This window comes from Apodemus sylvaticus, chromosome 7 (genome assembly GCF_947179515.1).
Source record: "Apodemus sylvaticus chromosome 7, mApoSyl1.1, whole genome shotgun sequence".
Taxonomy (NCBI): domain Eukaryota; kingdom Metazoa; phylum Chordata; class Mammalia; order Rodentia; family Muridae; genus Apodemus; species Apodemus sylvaticus.
This window is the reverse complement of record NC_067478.1, coordinates 63,046,636-63,067,926: the sequence shown is the minus strand read 5'-3', so window position 1 is coordinate 63,067,926 and position 21,291 is coordinate 63,046,636. Positions and strand designations below refer to the sequence as shown.

General features: G+C 38.3%; 1 protein-coding gene across 9 annotated transcripts in view; it reads left to right on the top strand.

Moving 5' to 3' along the window:
• The window catches only part of Csnk1g1 (casein kinase 1 gamma 1), a 132,762-nt gene that overhangs the window by 43,055 nt on the left and 68,416 nt on the right, over nt 1-21,291 (top strand). For all 9 annotated transcript variants that reach the window (XM_052187984.1, XM_052187980.1, XM_052187983.1 and 6 more), the window contains 2 exons: nt 4,281-4,673; nt 20,109-20,149. In XM_052187984.1, the coding sequence (XP_052043944.1) occupies nt 4,493-4,673; nt 20,109-20,149 (222 nt within the window). In that variant the 5' untranslated portion in view covers nt 4,281-4,492. The remainder of the gene's footprint in view (nt 1-4,280; nt 4,674-20,108; nt 20,150-21,291) is intronic.

Sequence of the window (21,291 nt, the reverse complement as noted above, 5' to 3'; positions counted from 1 at the left end):
TACAATGCTTGATTGGAGCCGGGCGGTGGTGGCACACGTCTGTAATCCCAGCACTCTGGGAAGCAGAGGCGGGCGGATTTCTGAGTTCGAGGCCAGCCTGGTCTACAGAGTGAGTTCCAGGACAGCCAGGGCTTTACAGAGAAACCCTGTCTCTAATAAACCAAATCCAAAAAACCAAAAAAAAAAAAAAAAAAGAATGCTTGACTAACATCCACAAGGCCCTGGATTCAAACGATGTTGGAGATTTAATGAGTTATTTTGAAGTTCTATTAGCTAGAGTATTGATGAGATAAACCAAATAAATCAAAGAAATGGAATAGATGTCCATAAATGGATTTACATAAACATGGGCACACTGTTTTTTCAAAAAAGAGCACTGGTAATTCTAGGAAAACCACAGATATTCATGAGTCTCACATGTATGTAGGTACATACATACAAATACACACAGATTCTACATGTAGACTATACTTTTCTCACAGTTTACTCAAGCTAAGGTAGTGTTGCATGCCTTTAATTCCAGCACTTGGAAGGCTGAGACAGGCAGAGATCTCTGTGAGTTCCAGGACAGCCAGGGCCACTCCGAGCAGTTAAGAAAGTGGTGAATTGCTTTTCTGAGGACAAGTATGGTTCCTAGCAACATGGCAGTTGGCTCACAGCTGGAACTGCAGCTCCAGGACATCCCCATACCCTCTTCTGGCCTCTATAGATAGCTGCCTGAATGCACACACATACACGGGATGCACATACACATAATGTTCTTTTCTGGCCTTTGTGGGCACCTACACATATACACATAAATAAAAAAATTAAAAAACAAAAACGTTTTGGTGCTACTGTTTCTTTTTTGCATAAATTCCAATTGACATCATTATCCATTATCCTCAGTCTTTTATTTTTTCTATTTTTATTTATTTATTTTTTTGAGATAGGGTTTCTCTGTGTAGCCCTGGCTGTCCTGGAACTCACTCTATAGACCAGGATGGCCTCGAACTCAGAAATCCACCTGCCTCTGCCTCCCAAGCACTGGGATTAAAGGCGTGCGCGACCACAGCCCTGCTCATCCTCACTCCTTAATTCTCATCGGTCTATTTCAGTTCTTACACTTATCTACATTTCTCCATTTAAAAGAATACATAGTTCAAAGGTAGAGAGTGCTGTCGTGTAATCCTTACTAGAGTTCAGTTCCGAGCACCCACATAAAAAAGCCAGGTATCAAAAGGGGGAGGGGGACTGGAGAGATGGTTCAGTGGTTAAGAGCACTGATGGCTCTTCCAAGAGGTCCTGCATTCAATTCCCAGCAACCACATGGTAGTTTATAACCACCTGTAATGGAATCTGATGCTCTTTTCTGGTATGTCTGAAGAGAGTGACAGTGTAATCATACACATACAAACACACAAACACACACAGACAGACACACACCTTTTTTTAAAAAAAAAAGCCAGTATCCTGCAATTTCTGCAACTTGCTTCTGAATTACCTGACTCCCTCTTCTGGCCTCTGTCCTTGCACAAGCATGTACAAGAACATACTTTTTCAGCAGTGAAAACTGGTATCTTGGGCTGGAGAGATATAGCTCAGGGTCGAGAGCTCTTGCTGCTGTTCTAGATGTGTGTTCCCAGCACTAGCATCAATTAATTAATAACTACCTCAGACTCCAGCTCTAGAGAATCAACATGCTCTTCTGGCTTTATATGTGCATCTGCACACATACACAGTAAACAGAAAATAAATTCTAAATTAAGGAGACCCATAAGTTGGGTGGTGGTGTGTGGCTCTAATCCAAGCACTAGGGAGGCAGAGACAGGCAGATCTCAGCCTGGTCCACAAAGTGAGTTTAAGAACGTGCAGAGCTATACAAAAAAACCAAAAACAACAACAACAAACCAAAAAAAAACCTGTCTCAAACAAAACAAAACAAATAAAAATATATAGGCTAAAATTGAGTTTGATAAGTTCTAAAGTTTATTATAGTTCTTAATATATAATTTTTTTAGCAGAACTGAGTTATAATACCTTTGTTTGTAGTTTAATTGTTATGTAGTATTTGTGTTTAGTTTTTGAGAGAGCATCTTTTGTCACCCAGATTGGCTTTAAGCTTTCTGTATATCAAGACTGGCCTTGATCTACTGATGCTTCCATCTCCACCCCCCGAGTTCTGGGATTACATGTGTGTACCACCTTGCCTGGCTTTAGAATTAGAGTTTCTTACTTAACTTTTGATGCAGCTATTAAGGTTCAAATAAATGTGTTCAGTATAATGTGTGACATTTATTAAATAATAAATGGTTGATGATTTATTCAGTAGGAAAATAGGTACCTATTAGCTGTATTTATATAATTTCTCGCTTCTCCCTTTTCTGGTCAGAATTAAAGAGTGCAAATAATTCAATAGTAGAAGCATATGTTTTATCTTTTTCTGTTTTCCTTGGAAGCCTTAAAGAAAGGGGGTTGGGGAGGGGGAGGCAGGGTTTGATGATACTTGGGAGGAAGAGACAAGCAACTCTCCCAAGTTTGAGGCCAGCCTGGTTTACAGAGTGAGTTCCTGAACAGCTAGAGCTATACAGAAAATCTGTCTTGAAAAACCAAAAAATAACATAAAGTAAAATAAAACCAACCAATCAATCAATCAAACAAACAAACAAACAAAATGTATAAATTAACCCTGGGCCCTTGCCTATGCTAGGCAAACATCGTATTATTGATCTGTATCCCCCGACCAGAAGTCCTCCTCCCCCCTCTTAAAGTTTCAAATAAAATTTACTTCATATATTCTATTCAATCTTTTTTTTTTATGTTATCTACTAGTAGCTGTTAAAACAAGCCATTCAGAATATGATAGTGATGATAATCTGAAGGTTCAGGCATTAGTTGAATGTGCATTTGGGCTGCACATTCTATTTGAGTCCTGAAACAATTTCTACTATAAGGAAAAAAAAAATGTCTCTGTCAGTCTCTAACATACACATGCCTTCAACAAGTAAAACATGTCTATATAAATAAAACATCTTCAGTCTTAACTTTGCTTTTCTTTCTCCATTACAGTTTGATTTGGATAAAAGACAAGCAGGGAATATTGGGTGCATTTGGAAATGAGCAGAATAAGAATTTGTTCTATTGTTCACATAGGCAATTGATTTTATTAATTATTTGTATTATGGACATTCTAATGCCATTTAACAGTTTTAACACAAAAACAAATAGCAAATGTAATAATATAAAGATTATTTTAGCTAATGTTGTACTATAAGCATATATCCTTAGATTGGATTAGGTACTGTGTTTCCCTTGACATCTTGCCGCGTTGTACCTGTTACTGTATTGCTAGGGAATTAGAAGTGGAAGTGTTGTAGGAAGCTTATATAGCCTAGAAACCTTTGCTGTTACATGACAGTGATAATTGTTGTACCCTGGTAGTTGGGTGGACATCATATACCTTTAGTTCCAGCACTGGGGAGGCAGAGGCAAGTGAATCTATCCTAGAAAGGGGATGAGGATATTTTCTTTTTTAACTGTATTAACAGTTGTTACACTATAATGGTCCAAACAGAAGATTTCTGTCACCTGAAAAGGTGTGAAGATTCTCCTACCAACAAGTAAGGAATTAATTTTGCAGAGGTAGACACAGCCTTGATGTCCTAATTCTGCTCTGACAATGTCAACCTTGAAAATTGACTTTGCCAAGTTGAGGTTCCCCTTCTATGTCTATGGTTATTTTGCTTGTGGTTTTGACCAACTGGTCATAAATAAGTAGCTCTCTCATGCCTCACTTCTGGATCCTGTTGTTTTGAGTAGCTCACAAAACTCATGGAAACATAATTTATGATTTTCTGGTTATCAAGGATGCTATATAAGGAACAGATGAAGAGCCGGGCAGTGGTGGTGCACACCTTTAATCCCAGAACTTGGGAGGCAGAGGCAGACAGATTTCTGAGTTTGAGGCCAGCCAGGGCTACACAGAGAAACCCTGTCTCGAAAAAACCAAAAAGAAAAAAAAAAAAAAAAGAACGGAAAAAAGAAAAAGAAAGAAATGTTTCATATTGAATACTTAAGTGTGTTCCCTTAGTGTCCTGATTTGCAGTTTACTTAGATTGTGTTAACTTGTAAGTAATTAATCCAGATGTCTAACATTTTGAAAGAGAAAAAACCAAAACCTATTTTAGGGAACTCTGAAGATCACTGTACTTATCATTAGATAAGATCCATTCTAATTAATGACTTTCTCAGTTTGTTTTAGAAATTATTTTTTAACTGTAATTTTCTTGGTTTTTATCCAGGTTACAAAATGTCCTCCTATGCATGAGATCTACAGACTATATGTTCTTCAAGAACTGATCACTGGTTTTTACCTTCTGGAAGAATGTTAGAAGCATAAATATGGTGCCAAAACTCCTCATTCTCTGACTGTGGTGATTTGGACATACTTCTGTGTTGAAGAGAAGTATACACGCTGAGGTCACTCGTTGTTCAGAGACTGTCGTGTAGGAACATGGACCATTCTAATAGGGAAAAGGATGATAGACAACGGACAACTAAAACCATGGCACAAAGGAATACACACTGTTCCCGACCATCTGGCACTTCAACATCCTCTGGGGTTCTCATGGTGGGACCCAACTTCAGGGTTGGCAAGAAGATAGGGTGTGGGAACTTCGGAGAGCTCAGATTAGGTAAGAGCTTGATTATGTCTATGGCTTTTATGAACAGCAGTAACGTTCTCTGTTGGGTTTCAAGATAAGCAGGTGATCAGGTCTTACTGGCATTAAGGATTTTGCAAAGGAGTCTATAGTTATTATCAGTCATGATGCTATTTTTCAAGGCTTCCCTTTATGTGTGATAGAATATTTAATTTTCTACCAATTTAAGAGTTTATACTTATTAAAATTATTATTATTATTATTATTATTGCTGGTTTTTCAAGAGAGTTTCCTTGTGTAGCTCTAGCAGTTTTAAATCTTGTTTTATAGACTAGGCTGGCCTTGAACTTACGGGATCTCCCTGCCTCTGCCTCTTCAGAGTAAAGGAGTTTGTCCCCATGCCCTACTGTAAAAATTTTTATATTTAATTTTGAGATACATTTTGTTTTGTAACCCAGGCTGACCTTGAACTCATTATATAGCCTACACAGGCCTCAAACTTGTAATTCTTTTTACTTCAGCCTCCTATGTGCTAGGGTTATAAGTGAACATCATCATGTCCAGCTCAGATATGAATTTGTGAATAGGTGACAAATAATGACAGTTAACCACCAGGAAGATGTGAGATTGAGAAGACCCTATACTGGGATTATATATACTTTTTAATATACTATGCTATATTAGTGGGGGAATGAAATTTGTTAGATTGTTTTTGAGACGGGGTCTCACAATTCATCCCTGGTTGGCCTAGAACTTACTGTGTAGACCAGGATAACCTTGGCCTTCTAAATATCCTTCTGCCTCTATACCCTTTCCTCCTCCAACCTATTAGTGCTAGGAATACAGACATGTTACCACCACCCTAAACCTTATAAAATTAAGAAAGACCTTATTATACATGGAAAATGTGAAAAGCTGTTTTCTTTTGTTTTTTAATCTTTATGTACATTTGTCTGTGTGAGTATATTCTGTGTATGTGCAGGTATCTAAAGGAGATCAAAAATAGGGCATTAGAGTAACAGGTAGTTGTGAGTCACCATATATGTAGATGCAAGCAACTAATCTAGGGTCCTCTGGCAGAGCAGCCAGCACTCTTTAACTGTTGAGGCTTTTCTCGAGCCTCTAAATAGTTGTTGAAGGTATGATTATTATGAAAATTGATCATAATTTGGACCATTGTGGGGTATAAACATGAAATGGGTGTTTTGTTTTTTAACCTTTGGTTTTGTAATTATGCAAAAGAAAATGGAAAACAATTATATACCTATGGTTGCCTTTTTCAATCCTTAATTAAATATCAATATTCTAGCTACATATCTCTAGGTATAGAACTGAATTGGAAGATGTGAAGAATGGATTCATTTTTAGTTTTCTTTTTTTTTGGGTTTGCTTTTTTCAAGACAGGGTTTCTCTGTATAGTCCTGGCTGTCCTGGAACTCACTCTGTAGACCAGGCTGGCCTCGAACTCAGAAATCCGCCTGCCTCTGCCTCCCAGAGTGCTGGGATTACAGGAGTGCACCACCACCGCCCGGCTGAATGGATTCATTTTTAATAATAGAACACTAACAACCTGGAATTGAACCTGAGTAGGATAATAAAAAGGCCTTCATATTTAGAGATGTGTTCATGTTCTAAGTAGCTAAACTAGATGCTACTGCAAATAGAAGGTGTATAATTTCATGCCTTTGCATGCCTTGCTAACAACTACTCAGTTGCTTCAGCAATTAGTTTTGCAAACATTCATTCATTTAACAGATTGACTTTGTTTTACCACCACTATGCTGTTTGGATTAGATATGTTATGGAAAAAGCAGCCACAAAATTACCAGTAAGAAGCAATTTCTAATGCATACACTTGAATATTCTGAGAGCCAAAATGCTTTTATTTATATGAAGACCAAGAAAACCCTCAGCTACTGGAACTGGAAATTTGTTTTCTTTAAGTCTAAGATTTATATTACACATTTACATGAAAATGTGAAAATCAAAAACATAAATTTATAGCCTGTTTCTTCTTTCAGAGTGCTTGGTTTTTTTGTTGTTTTGTTTTCTCTGGTGAATCTGGGATAATTTTGATATTTCTTTTATATTTTATTTTATTTTAAAGACTGTCTTTCTGACCCTGGTGTGGAAGTGCATGCCTTTAATCCCAGCACTTAGGAGACAGAGATAGGTGAATCTCTGAGTTGAAGGCAAGCCTGGTCTACAGATGAAGTTCTAGGACAGCAGAGATACACAAAGAAACTATTTAGACAAACTGAGGGGAATGGGGAGATCCCTTTCTCTCTGAAGCCCAATCTTTCCTCAGACTAAATACTCCTGCTTCAGTTTCCAGCCACCTGGGGTCAGAGCCTGACATATCTTACTTTTACTTTCCTTGTAATTCGAATTACTTAGCTTTCTCTTCAGCTGCCCTTATCCTTCTATTAGCCATAGAATGGGTTGCCTATCTCTTCCTTTACACTTGCTATAATATAAGGAGAAGATTGTGCAGAAAACAGAAAATGTAAAGTAGGAAAGGTCACACACAAACAGTAGGTACATCTCTGCTTTAGCTCTGCACCTGCAGGATTCTTCTGTGTGGGGTATGTGGATGTATGTACACACACACACACACACACACATACACGTCTTTCACTGTGTATACATGGAACTTTTGAGTTTTGAGAAGACAAAACTTTGTTAAATCAGTTCTCTCTTTCCAGTTTTATGTGAGTTCCATCCAACAAACTTATGCTGTTAACCTTGCATCGCAAGAATTTTACCTGCTATGTTAATTACTAAAGTAAAAGTGTTCCTTTGTTTCCTGTCATGACTTCTCCTTACTTGGTCCTTTTCTTTTTTTAACTTGATGTTTTATTTGCTTGGATCTCTGATTCTTGCCTTTATCTCCCAGATGCAAGTGGGTATCATAGTGCCTCTCTTTCAAGTGCAGGGATTTTTCTGAGTATTTTTAGTTATTTATTAAGTAGATTGTCAGATAGGTAACAGAAGGGACAAAGTATACTTTCTTTGTTCTTTCCCTATGCAGCAATAGTAGTAAGCAGTGGCCTTATTGTTTGAGTATACAAGACACAAACAAACAAAAACTACTGGCAGGGTTTACCGATCCCCCTCACACACACCCCCACCCAGTTCTTGTTTTCTCCTTCACCATTTTTGAAGCATTGTTTAACTATGTAGTATCTTGCCTCAGTCTTCCAAGTGCTAGACTACTACTACTACTACTTGCTGCTACTTCTTGCCTTATCAATACATTTTGATTCTCAACTATTTCTTGAATATTTACTGTAAAGTTTAGGGAAGATTACATAGGGTAGAATTTGGTTTCTTTTTCTAAAGATACTATTGTCTTCTGGTACAAGAGAAAACCAAATTATAATACAAAACAATAAATATGATAAGTTGTATAGAACCTACATTGGCAGACATAAAATGAAGGTTTTCAGAAAGGAGTTATTTGTAATAATACTTTTGCTGCTAGACATTAAGGAGGAACTCTTTCCAGTTCCAGGATACAAAATTTCTAGGTGAAATTACTCAGCATTTTATCAGTGCAGCAGAGGATTATAAATAGCTGAGCCAAAAGATGTGAAGTCAAATAAAACAAAGCAATAGATGTGCTGTTAGGTAAGTTAGGACCAAGTTGTGAGGTGTTTCTGTGACTCTGGGATAGAATCATGAAGGATCTGGAATAGAATCTTGAAGAGAGGAATGACACAGATCCATTGATACAGGAAAGGAGGAGGCGTCCTCTAGTCCTTGCTCGCATGTGCTGCTTACTGCATTGTACTTTCTTCTATTCCAGGATGTGGTTGTGTGTCAGCACTTTGTTTCATTATGTATGATATATAATGTATACTCAATAAAGTGGTTGGCTAGGGGCCTAGAGAGATGGCTTAGAGCACTGGTTTCTTTTCAAGAGGTACCAGGTTTGATTTCATTCACGTGGCAGTTTACAATTATCTGTAACTCCAGTTTCAGGAGGCTCGAACCTTCTTCTGGTCTCTGCAAACACTGGTGCACAGCCATACCTGCAGGTAAAACACTTGTAATCATTGGATGGATAAATAGAGATAGATAGATGATAAGTAGGTAGGTATGTAGGTAGGTAGATAGGTAGATAGATAGATAGATAGATAGATAGATAGATAGATAAGTAGATAAGTAGATAAGTAGATGTAAGCAACTTCTCCAGGTTCCCAGCCTGGCTGTAGCAAAAGAGATTAATTCAATACTTCAGGACTAGCAGAAATTGGTGACTAGCTCTTTGAGAGGAAAGGGTCAGTATTTACTAGCTTAAGGAGACCTTGTGAATGAAGAAGGCTTTAATGAAGTTAGTAATAAAGGACTAGAGTGGGTGATAGGATAAATGTGTAAGATAGTTTGTGACTATATTAACTTTGATAAGTGTATGGCACAAACACAGTTCCAAAATTTGTATGTACATCTGTTTCAATTATTAAAAAGTTTTGGCTTGATACAGGAATTAAGAAAGCACCATGGCTTCTCTGGCAGTGGTGGGGGCAGACCTTTAATCACAGCTCTCAGGAGGTAGAGGCAAGCAGATCTCTCTGAGTTTGAAGCAAGCCTGGTCTACAGAGCTGGTTCCAGGACAGCCAGGGCTATATAGAGAAACCCTGTCTCAAAGAAAAGCAAAAAACAAAAATAAAACAACAAATAAAAAAGACAAGAAAAGAAAGAAGTACCATGGTGACTGGTGAGGTAGCTAAGGTTAGGAGGGTCTACTGCTCTTGCAGAGGACCCAGGTTTGGTTCCCAGGACCCACACTGGTGGTTCTTAACTTCCTATAACTCCAGTTCCTGGGAGGTCAATACTCTTTGGCTTCCTCAGGCATATGCATACATAAACTCACACATGTGCACACACATATACTTACACGCAATCTAAATTAATCTGTGGGAATGACTCAACTAGAGTAGGAGTTCCTGAACTTTTCTTTATGCTGGTATTTTGTTTTGGACATGTCTTGTGCATACAGTCATAGTTGCTAGAATTTTATATTTACAATTTGTATTCACAACTACCTTGTCATATTGGTCAAATACTACAGACATTTACTTCTGGCTCCTAGGATTTTTCTATCCCCTCTTCTGTGATGATCTCTTAACCTTGAGGGGAGATACAGCATAAATGTCTGATTTAGAGTTGAACACTCCACAGTCTGTTCTCTGCAGTATGACCAGTTGTGGTGTCTATATCAATTGCATCTATTGAAAATAGAAGCTTCACTGATGATGTTTGAGAAATGTTCAGATCCGTAGATAAGAACTTAGGAAGCAGTCATTTAGAATAGTATTAGGTTCTCTCCTACAGTCTGTGACCTGCTCAGCCCTCAGTTTTGGCCCTAGTTAATAGTACCAGATAGGCATGAGTCCTATATTATAGAGCAGGCTTTAAATCCATCAGAGAGGTACTGGTTATCTATCCATAATATCTAAGCCACTGTTACACTAGTGGACACATCTTTCCAGGACAGTCATTAGTGTAGCTCATAGGGTTCATACCTGGGTAAGCTGGTTATTCCTTTTCTTTCCCAGCAGTATGCATAGATGGGAGGACAGGACAGAGGAGATATGAAAGGGATAGATAGTTAATACTAAAGACAGTTGATAAAGCCACATGGAAACTTACACACACACACAAACACACACACACAGCACTTAAGAGCACGTATGTCTCTGTGGACCCAGGTTTAGTTTCCTGTATTCTTTTGGTTTCCTCACAGTCTCCTGTAACTCCAGATCCAAGGGATCCAATGCCTCTAGTGCAAGCATGTATGTACACACACATACACACACACACATAATTAAAAATAAATCTTTTAAAAGATGAACAAATAATTTGAATATACTTTAATTCAGAGAAATAATTTGAATATATTTTAATTATCAAAAGATAAACATGAAAAGTGTTCGACTTCTTTACTCATTGAAGAAATACAGATGAAAACTACTTCAAATTTACCAACTCTGGAAAGAATTAGTGTTTGCTGGGAAAACTAGATAGAGATTGGACTGTTTATACAATGATATTGGGAAAGTAAAATGGCATAGCCACTTTTGAAGATAGTCTGGTTAAAGATGTTAAGATGTTAAAACAACTCAAATATCTTTTCACCTAAGATATAACAAAGTATCCGACGCAAGATATTTATGGAGGGAAAGAGGAAGGAAAAGGGAAAAAAGAAAAACTTTCCTTTAGCTTACGATTTCAGAGGCCAAATAGCATAGTATATAGTCTTGATTGCTCAACCCTGGCTGCCTTGCATATGGCTTTGCTAGAGCTGAAGGACCTGTGAGTTATATGTAAGCATCCTTGTATGAGAACTTCAAGCCTGTCATGTAAACTACTTTCCAAGACTATGCCCTCAATAATCTAAAGATATCAAGCCCCTCCCCAATAACTAGACTTCCAGTACATAGACTTTGCAGGGACAGAGTTAATTATAGCATGTATCTGTGGGTCACAACCCTTTTTGGCAAATCTGTCTCTAAAAAATATTTACATTATGACTCATAACTAGCAAATTTATAGTTATAAAGTAGCAACAAAAATAATTTTATGGGGCTGGAGAAATTGCTCAGTGGTTAAGAGTACTGACTGCTCTTCCAGAGGTCCTGAGTTCAATTCCTAGCAACCACATGGTGACTCAACCATCCGTAATGGGATCTGATGCCTGCTTCTGGTGTGTCTGAAGACAGCTACAGTGTACTTATAACATAAATAAATCTTTAAAAAAATTTTATGATCAGGGGTCACAAAAACATGAGAACTGCAGTAAAGAACTGCAGCATTAAGAAGATGAAGTTGTGCTGGGTGGCAGTGGTGGCGCACGCCTGTAATCCCAGCACTCAGGAGGCAGAGGCAGGCGGATATCTGAGTTCGAGGCCAGCCTGGTCTGCAGAGTGAGTTCCAGGACAGCCAGGGCTACACAGAGAAACCCTGTCTCGGAGGGGCATGTGGGGAGAAGACAAAGAAGAAGCTGAAGTTGAGAAGCACTGGCATAGATAAACAAAGTTTTGTATTATTTATCTAGTTAAAAGAATGAACTGGAGCTGGGATTGTAACTTGGTTTGTAGAGTACTTTCCTTGCATGCTCAGGGCCCACGTTTTGAGGCCCCAACATGGCTGTGATTGCACAAACCTGTAATCTCAGCACTCCCAAGTTTTTGATCGTTTTTTGTTTGTTGTTGTTTTGAGACAGGGTTTCTTTGTCTAGCCCTGGCTGTCTTTAAACTCATTCTGTAGACCAGGCTGGCCTCCAACTAACAGAGATCCACTCCACTTGCCTCTGCCTCCAGCTTTTTTTTTCTTTTTTCTTTTTTTTAATGTTTATTTTTATTTTTTTAATTATGTAAGTATACTGATTCTGGAAGAACAGTCAGTGCTCTTAACCAATGAGCCAACTCTCCAACTCTAGAATGTTTGATTCTTGAGGAAAGTCTTAGAAATGAGACTAATCCCTATTCTAAGCATTTTATCTCAAAATGAAATCATTGAAACTGATTTTCAATCAATTTTTATAGATAACTCTTCTGACCATTAGTTACATAAAAGAATAAATATTATAATTCCATACACATAAAATGTTTATGTCTGAAATAAAAATTTCCCAAAATAATATCTAAGTGTTGTAAACTACCTTTCTTAGAAATTATTTTTCTCCAAAGAATGCATTGGGGCTTAGATATGTTGCTGGGTTATAGAATGGCAGACTGCTTTTCATATGGGAACACCTGGGTTTGTTCCCCAATGCTGCAATGAGAGTAAAATGGATGTCCTAAGATCTTTATGAATAAAGGTGAAAACCAAGGATAGTGCATACACCTGTAATCATACCACTTGGGAGGCTGATGCATTAGGATGTACAGTTGCATGCCAATCTGGGACACATAGCAAGTCTGAGAGGACCCTTAGCTACTTAATGAGAGCATGCTTCTAACCAAGTAAGTAAAATATTGACAAATATTTTAATGTATTCACTTAATGTCCTACTAATGAAACATAAAAATGTGGGGAAAATAGCATTTCCTGTGTTAATAGTAAACGTGATATGTGACAACACCACCCGAGGTGGGTAATGCTAAAGCTATAATATAGCCTTTATGATATATTTTAAAGTGAAGATATATCTCAGTTGGTAGCATGTACTTACTAGCTAGGCATGGTGGGCACCTCCTGTAATCTCAGAACTTAGGAGGTAGAGACAGAAAACCAGGCCATCCATCTTTGACAACATAATGAATTCAAAGGCAATCTGGGATATGAGACACTATCTCAAAACCCACCTAATCAAAAAGACAACAACTAGCTGAAGCTCAGTAGTGAAGTACTTGCCTATCATCAGTGGGTTCAATCCAGTATTGCCAAAAAAAAATATGTAATACTTGGTTTTTTTGTTTTGTTTTTTATTGTTAGTTTGGTTTGGTTTTTATGTGTTTGAGTGTTTGCCTGAATGAGTGTGCCTAATGCCTGTAGAAGAAGGCATTGAATTTCCCTGAACCCGCATTATGGATGACTATAAGCCACCATGTTGACATTAGGAACTAAACCCAGGTCCTCTGCAAGAGGAACAAGTACTCTTAACTGCTGAGCCATCTCTCTAGCCCGGTGCTATTAGTATTTCTTCTTCTTCTTCTTCTTCTTCTTCTTCTTCTTCTTCTTCTTCTTCTTCTTCTTCTTCTTCTTCTTCTTCTTCTTCTTCTTCGATTCATTTATTTTGAGTGCTCTATCTCTTTTCTTTTTTTCCTTTTTTTTTTTTTTAAGATTAATTTTATATATGTGAGTACACTGCCACTGTCTTCAGACACACCAAAAGGCATCAGATCCCATTACAGATGGTTGTGTGCCACCATGTGGTTGCTGGGAATTGAGCTCAGGACCTCTCGAAGAGCAATCAGTACCCTTAAGGGCTGAGCCATCTCTCCAGCCCTGAGTGCTCTATCTCTGTGTACACTTTTATGGCAGAAGAAGGCACCAGATCACATTATAGATAGTTGTAATCCACCATGTGGTCACTGGGGATTGGACTCAGGACCCCTAAAAGAGTAGTGCTCTTAATTACTGAACCATCTCTCCAGCCCCAAAAAGCTTTTGAAATTTTGAAATTCAAAAATTGGCATATAAATTATCTTTACAATTAACTGATCATTATTTGAGAAATGTTTAACATTGTCATACCAATCTTTCCCTTAATCATCCTGTACACATAAAGAGAATGCTCTCTCCGTTGGACTGGAAGGAGCAGTGGACTAACTGCCCTCTTTTCACTAAGTAGAATGGTAACTATTCATAGGTATGTAGAAATATTTACTTATTTCCCATGCTAATTGCCTGCCCGCCCTCCCTCCCTCTCTCCTTCCTTCCTTCCTTCTTTCCTTCCTTCCTTTCCATGTCCTTAAAGATTTTAATGTGTGTGTGTACAGATGCACTCACTCATGCTCCCTCTTGAAAAGACTAGAAGAAACCAATGGATCCCCTAACCTGGAGTTACAAGTAGTTGTAAGCCACTCAACATGGATGCTAAGAACTGAACTTTGGTCCTTCCTGCTCTGCTCTTATTTGCTGAGCTATCCAGCTTCTGCCTCAATTTCTTCTTACTGGATTTTAAGAAATAAAGTTTAGGTAGATATTTATATTTCACTTTAGGGCAAGAAAGCTTGACAGGTATAAAAAAATGATTAAACCCTTTGTTTCCTTAATTGTGTGACTCTAACTAAGAGCTACTGGTTCTTTGAAAAATGCTGTTGTATTGAAGCTTTCAGTAAATGTAGACTGTAGGTAACTTACTGAAGCAGGAAGTTTTCCTTCAGATGTTTTAATGTCAATATCATATCTAGACTGCTACTTTGAAAAGCTGAGTTTAGATAAAAGTGTTCCAAAACTTGTAAATACTGCAATTTTTCTGCCATTAATGATAGAGCCTAGAAGAAAAAGTTAGACTTTTGGATTTATGTTGTGGATACTAAAGCTTTGAGTGCTTGGTGTCGTGCCAGCTCATTGAGCTGCTTACCTTTTCTCACAGTTATTGATACATTTTATGTATATGTTTAGTTGAAGTGTTTATTAATTTTAAAGGGATAGGATTTTGACCCACAATCTTTGTCATTAAATTCTTCCAGTGCAAAATTTTAGTGCAGTATATTCACAGAGTATATTGACAGCATGATTGGATTTCTAAATGTCTGCATTTCCTGTTGGCTTATACAATTTTTTAAAATTACAAGCTGTTTGTTTGTTTGTTTGTTTATTGCCTATTGGGTGGGGGAATGTGCCACTGTGTACATGTGGATATCAAAGGTTTTTGTTGTCCCCTTCCACCAAGTGGGCTCTAGGTATCTAACTCAAATCATCAAGCTTGTTGGCAAATACCTTTACTGGATGAGCTGTCTCACCAGCCCCTGTTCACTTTTTATGTTGCCTTTGCCCCCTAGCAAAGGAATTGATGTGAACAGTGCTTGGCCCAGGACAATTATCGCATCACCTCCAGTGGTCTTTAGCTATTTACACAGTTCTTTTGGCATTCTTAGAAAAAGTAAACAAGCCAGTTAGCATTTTGTTTTTGTAGTGTATCAACCATCACACCTAAAAGGTTTTTTTTTGTTTTTGTTTTTTTGTTGTTGTTGTTTTGGTTTTTTGATTTTTTTTTTTTCGAGACAGGGTTTCTCTCTATAGCCCTGGCTGTCCTGGAACTCACTTTGTAAACCAGGCTGGCCTCGAACTCAGAAATCTGCCTGTCTCTGCTTCCCAGAGTGCTGGGATTACAGGCTGTGCCACCACCATCCGGCCATCATACCTAAAGTTAAGTTTATGCTTATGTTCTCTCAGAAGACATAAAGAAACATCTCTTCTCTTCAGATAGGGGCACCGAGAGGCTCAGGAAACCCTTTTATAGGGTGGCCTGATTATTTTATTGGGGCTACTTACAACAGCATGGATAAGTAGATTACTAGATGAATGATACATCACCAGAAGGTCCCAATTCTGGAGAGCTGCTTCACTGTAGTCTTAACTCCTAGTCAGCCTTCTGTCTTTAATATACTTTCTCACCCTGTTCCAGAACACACAGAGCTGAAGGGAGTGAGGAGAGTGGTGGTGACTGGATCTGGAGAAGACCCACTCTACCTTTTTTCTAGCAGAGAATGTTAGCAGCCCCGTTGTTATTGCCATGTATGCAGCTGCCACTGTATTGCTTACTTTTCTTGTCGAGATGACTGGAGACCAAGGTATTCATAGGTCATAAGAGTCATTCTTCATGATAGCAGATGGTCTTTTCATGTCTGCAGGAAATAGCTTTACTTCAACATTTAGTGTATATTTTATATAGAAAATTGAAGCTGAGAAGCACTTCATAATCTATCACTTTACAGTTTAGAGAGAACTGAAGAAAAGCACACTGATTCCTCTCCTCTCCAGTCTTCTCTGTTCTCCACTCACTAAGAGCATAACTCTCTCCCCACCCTCACCCCTGCCCCCTGGCTCTTTCACTGTTTGCCCTTCTAGATAGGATCTCACGTGGCCCTTAAACTGAGATCTTGTTGTCTTTACTCTGTGTGCTAGATTAAAGGGGTGGTCTGCCACACTCAGCATAAGAACAGGACTTTGGCCCTTATTTTCTTATCTCCTAATTAAATGTAAACTGGAGGCACTTATTTTTTCTCTTCAAAATATCTAAGAAATAAATTTTATTTGTTTTAGTCTTTTTAGAGGAGGCTGTTACCTCATACTTAAAATAATAATGAAACTTAGAATTATTTAGTACTTTTCAGTTTACAAAGGACTTTCACATGCTCTATCCCATAATCCTAACAACTGTGTCAGAAATGTGGTTCTTTAAATGTTCTGCTATGTAATGCCCTGTTTTTTCCCCTAGTTACTCTCTTATATTTTATAATGTAGCACTAAGATAAAACTTTTAAAATACCACTTGATTTTCTCTTAGCATAAGAGAAAATTGATTCTCGGCACGTTGATAAAATCTTATCTGTATATTAGTTTCTCATAAAGTACATACAAGACGAGAGCTTTATCAAGTTCTTGGTTCCAAATGCTTCAGTCCGTAATTCCCTGTGTTTGTTGCTATTGGCTGATTTAAAGCATAACATATGACTAACTTGTGTAGTGCAGCAGAGCTGTGCACCTCATTGGATCTGGAAGAAAAAAACTGAGGGATTGGGGAGGGGTAAGAAGGGAGGGAGGGTTTCTAGGATCTAGATAGACAATTCAAAACTATGTCCTGATAATCAACTTCTTCTCATTAGGCTCTTCAGTAGTGCCATCAAATTATGAATCTACCACTGAACTAATCCATTGATAAGTCAGCCTCTTCTGATTCAATCACCTCCTAGTAATTGGACCCACGAGCTAGGACTAAGTCAGTTTGGTTCACTTTAGCAAACATCTGTTACTATATGTTAGATACTGTATTTGTTACTGGGAATATAAGAAGTATATATGGAGCCGGGCAGTGGTGGTACATACCTTTAATCCCAGCACTTGGGAGGCAGAGGCAGGCGGATTTCTGAGATTAAGGCCAGCCTGGTCTACAGAGTGAGTTCCAGGACAGCCAGGGCTACACAGAGAAACCCTGTCTGGAGGGGGAGGGGAAGAAGTGTAGATGGGTTAGAGATGTAGCTAAATGACAAGTCTAATAGACAATGAATGTTCTCTCAGTTTCTCTCTCCCCTTTCTCCCTTTCCCCCTCCCCCACCACACACACACATACACACATACACACACACACACACACACACCCCCCATCTTGTCCTCAGGAAACATACTGTCTCCCTAAGGTTAAAAGAAATACATGTAACATACCTGACATATACCTGTCATTCTGGTTTTAAGAGGCTGAGGCAGGAAAATTGTTATGAGTGCAAGTCTAGCCTGGGCTACATTTTGAGACTCTGTCTTCCAGATAGATAGATAGATAGATAGATAGATAGATAGATAGATAGATAGATAGATAGGCTGGCCAGGTTTTATCTGCCTTCAGTTCCAGCACTAAGGTGGCTAAGGCATGTGGATCTCTTGAGTTCTAAGCCACCCTGATCTACAAAGCCAGGCCAGACTATAAAGGGATCCTGTCTTAAAACAAAAAAACTGACAGGACATTACAGTTTACAATTTTCTAGAAACTATTTGTGTTATTAAACTTCTTGAATCTTGTATAAGAGCCAGTTCCTTGCTACCCAGGTAAAACCCTGTGCCCCTTGAAATTTTTCTAAGGATTTTTTTTTCAGGCTGGGGATGTAGTTCAGTAGTAGTACAGGTCATACCTAGTATGTGGAAGACCCTGAATTCTATCCCCCATATATCAACACACAAACGAGGAAATACCCCTAAACATAATCTAATCATGTGACATGCTAGAAAATGAGGAATCTGATATTCTGTGACTGGACTCAGACAATTATAGAATGTGGTACACGTGAAGAAATGGCAAGAAGCCAGAAAGGATCTGTGAAAGAAGCATCCTGTGGATGCCTCGGACAGCCTTCCTCTGCAGCATGCACACCTCAGAGAGTATTGTGATAGATCAGGGCCTCTGTGTACTAAGCTGCAGAACAAATAAGACACATTATTCTTGGAACCTGTTTTTTTACATGTAAACTTAAGGAAAAATAATTGTATTTAAACAAATCTATAGTATCATAAAAATCACACATCTTTTTAAAAAAAAAAATTCAAGTGTTCAAAGAAACCAAAGGTTCCTTTCTTTCTTTTTGACACAGGGTTTCTCTGTATAGCCCTGTCTGTCCTGGAACTCACTCTGTAGACCTTACTGGCCTTGAACTCAGAAATCTGCCTGCCTCTGCCTCCCAAGTGCTGGGATTATAGGTGTGCACCACCACTGCCTGGCAAAGGTTCCTTTCTTTCTTTTGAGATAGGGTAGGGCCTTACTATATAGCTCTGAGTGGCTTGGAACTGCTGTTGTTGACAAAACTGGCCTTGAACTCACAGAGATCCACCTGTCCTCTGACTTCCCACTCCTAGAACTTAAAGGTGTGTGTCACCTACCATTTCCTATCTGGAATTTTTTTTTTTTAAATAAAAGAAGTAACATTTATTTTTCAGGTTACTTGACTTTCTGACTTGAAATTTTCTTCTATGTACTTGTTCATGTTTTTGTCTTAGTATCAGCACATTATATAATTTATTGGCTGAGTTTCTAATCACATACACTGGACTGTGTGAGAAGCTAGGGCATATCTCTAACAGGAGAACTGCCTGTGGCTCATCTTGGACGGATGGTGCCTGTGTGTGATGGGTAGTAAATCATTCATATGCATTCCTTTACTTCTGCTTTCCTGTTTTCTAGTTAATTCTTATGCTGCCTCATACATAATCATTCAGAGTTGTAGATCTGATTATGTGATCACTCTGCCACCAAATCTCCTGCTTTAAACTTAGAATGGTATTGAGGTTTTCCTAATACATTTGTAGCCTTTTCCAATTTTTGCTTTGTCAAGTCTTCATCCTTCCCTGATATTCACTAAACTTAAGGATGTCATTCTGAGTCTATAGCCTCTTCAGCTTTATTTTTGTTTGCTTTTGCAGTTTTCTCTTCCTGAAATGATCTTACCCAGTCCTCAGCTCTTAAAATACTGTTTCTCAAAGGGAGAAATTGAACTCCTGATACTCCTTCCCTGGTTCTTCTGTCACCTACAGTACTTATTTTCTTTGTTCACTGTGGTATCCAGGTTTGTTCCATTGCTGAACTTGACTACCACCTTGGTTCACCTTAAATATTCATCTCTTGTTTCCTCCTCCCTCTTAACTACATCCCTGATCTGAGTTTAAATGTTCTTTCTAGAGATGGGAGGAGGTTTGAGATAAGAGCTCATGTAGTCCAGGCTGGCCTTAAACTCAACAAGTAGCCAAGAATGACCTTTTTTTTGGGGGGGGGGGGGGGATTCGATAAAGAGTCTCTCTGTGTAGCCCTGGCTGACCTGGAACTCACTCTATAGACCAGACTGGCCTCGAACTGAGAAATCCACCTGCCTCTGCCTCCCAAGTGCTGGGATTAAAGGCATGCGACACCACTGCCCAGCTAAGAATGGCCTTCAATTCCTGGTTTTCTTACTTCTAACCTTCACCAAGTTTAAAATTCTATCTTTGAGATTGTGGCATTTCTTCTCAGTTGACTTAATGCCCTAATAACTGAGAAATAATAAGGTTGTGTGTATGTAGGTGTCATAAAGGAGAGAAGAGGGGGTGGATTTGATTGGTTTTCTCCTTTTTAAAACAAAACAAGTCTCTTGTGCAGCTTATATTTTTAGATTCTCAGCCTGTTTTCTGTCCTAGTCTTGCTGGTTCTCATTATTTCTGTTTAGCTTTTCATTTAGCTCTGACTTCCTGTACTGAGCCCAGTTAGAAAAACCACCTTTCTCATGACCTTCTAAGCTAATATCACTAAATATATACATTCTCTTTTCCCCTTAGGTAAAAATCTCTACACCAATGAATATGTAGCCATTAAACTGGTGAGTAGAATGTGTGTGCTGTGGTCTTTGTGCTTTGGTGTTTTCATTGCTAATGTTTTCTTACAGGAAGTTATTGTAAGCATTCACAATAATGCTGCTATTTTTACTGTGCATATGATGCGAGATAACCATTTTCTCTCCATTAGAATGTTATAATGATAAATCAGTATATGTGTAATGTTGTATACTAAATGAAGTGCTAGCAAAAATGCATCAAAAGTTAATTGATTAAAAAGCATAGCTGAAAGAACAAGTAATTCTCTGGACTCTCTTTCATGGTTCCAACTCAATACCTAATTTTGTTACTGTTTGTAGATTTATTTTATGAGTATGAGTGTTTTGACTGTGTGTGTGTGTGTGTGTGTGTGTGTGGCGCACGCGCGCACAGATTTGATGCCCCTGGAGGTTAGAAGAGGTTGTTCCTGTCCCCTAGAACTGGAGGTAATGGATGGTTGTGAATTCTGTTGTTGATCCTAAGAATTGAATGTTGGAGTATCTGCGAGAATAGCAAGTACTCTCTAAACTACTGAGCATTTCTCTGGAGCCTCTTGGCATCTATTTTTTAAATGCAAGGTATTTATTTATATATTTAACAGAAAAAAATAACAAATATGACCATTGGTGTTTTAAAGCAGTGGTTCTCAACCTTCCTAATGCTGTACCCCTTTAATACAGTTCCTCATGTTGTAGTGACCCCAACCATATTGCTACTTCATAATTATAATTTTGCTACCAGTATAAATCATAATGTAAATATATTTGGAATTAGAGATTTGTGAAAGGGGTTGAGAGACCCAGGTTTAGAACTACTGCTCTTTTTTTAAAAAAGATTTATTTATTTATTTATTATATGTTAAGTACACTATAGCTGTCTTCAGATACCCCAGGAGATGGAGTTAGATCTCATTAAAGTTGGTAGTGAGCCACCATGTGGTTGCTGGGATTTGAACTCGGGACCTTCGGAAGAGCAGTCAGTGTTCTTAACCACTGAGCCATCTCTCCACCTTTAGAACCACTGCTTTAAAAAGTTGTCTAGACAGTTATAGCTGGCACATTTTTTTCAGCACATGGTTTTTTTGCTTGTTTGGTTTTTGGTTATTGGTTGGTTCATTGGTTTTGTTTTTTCAAGACATGATTTCCCT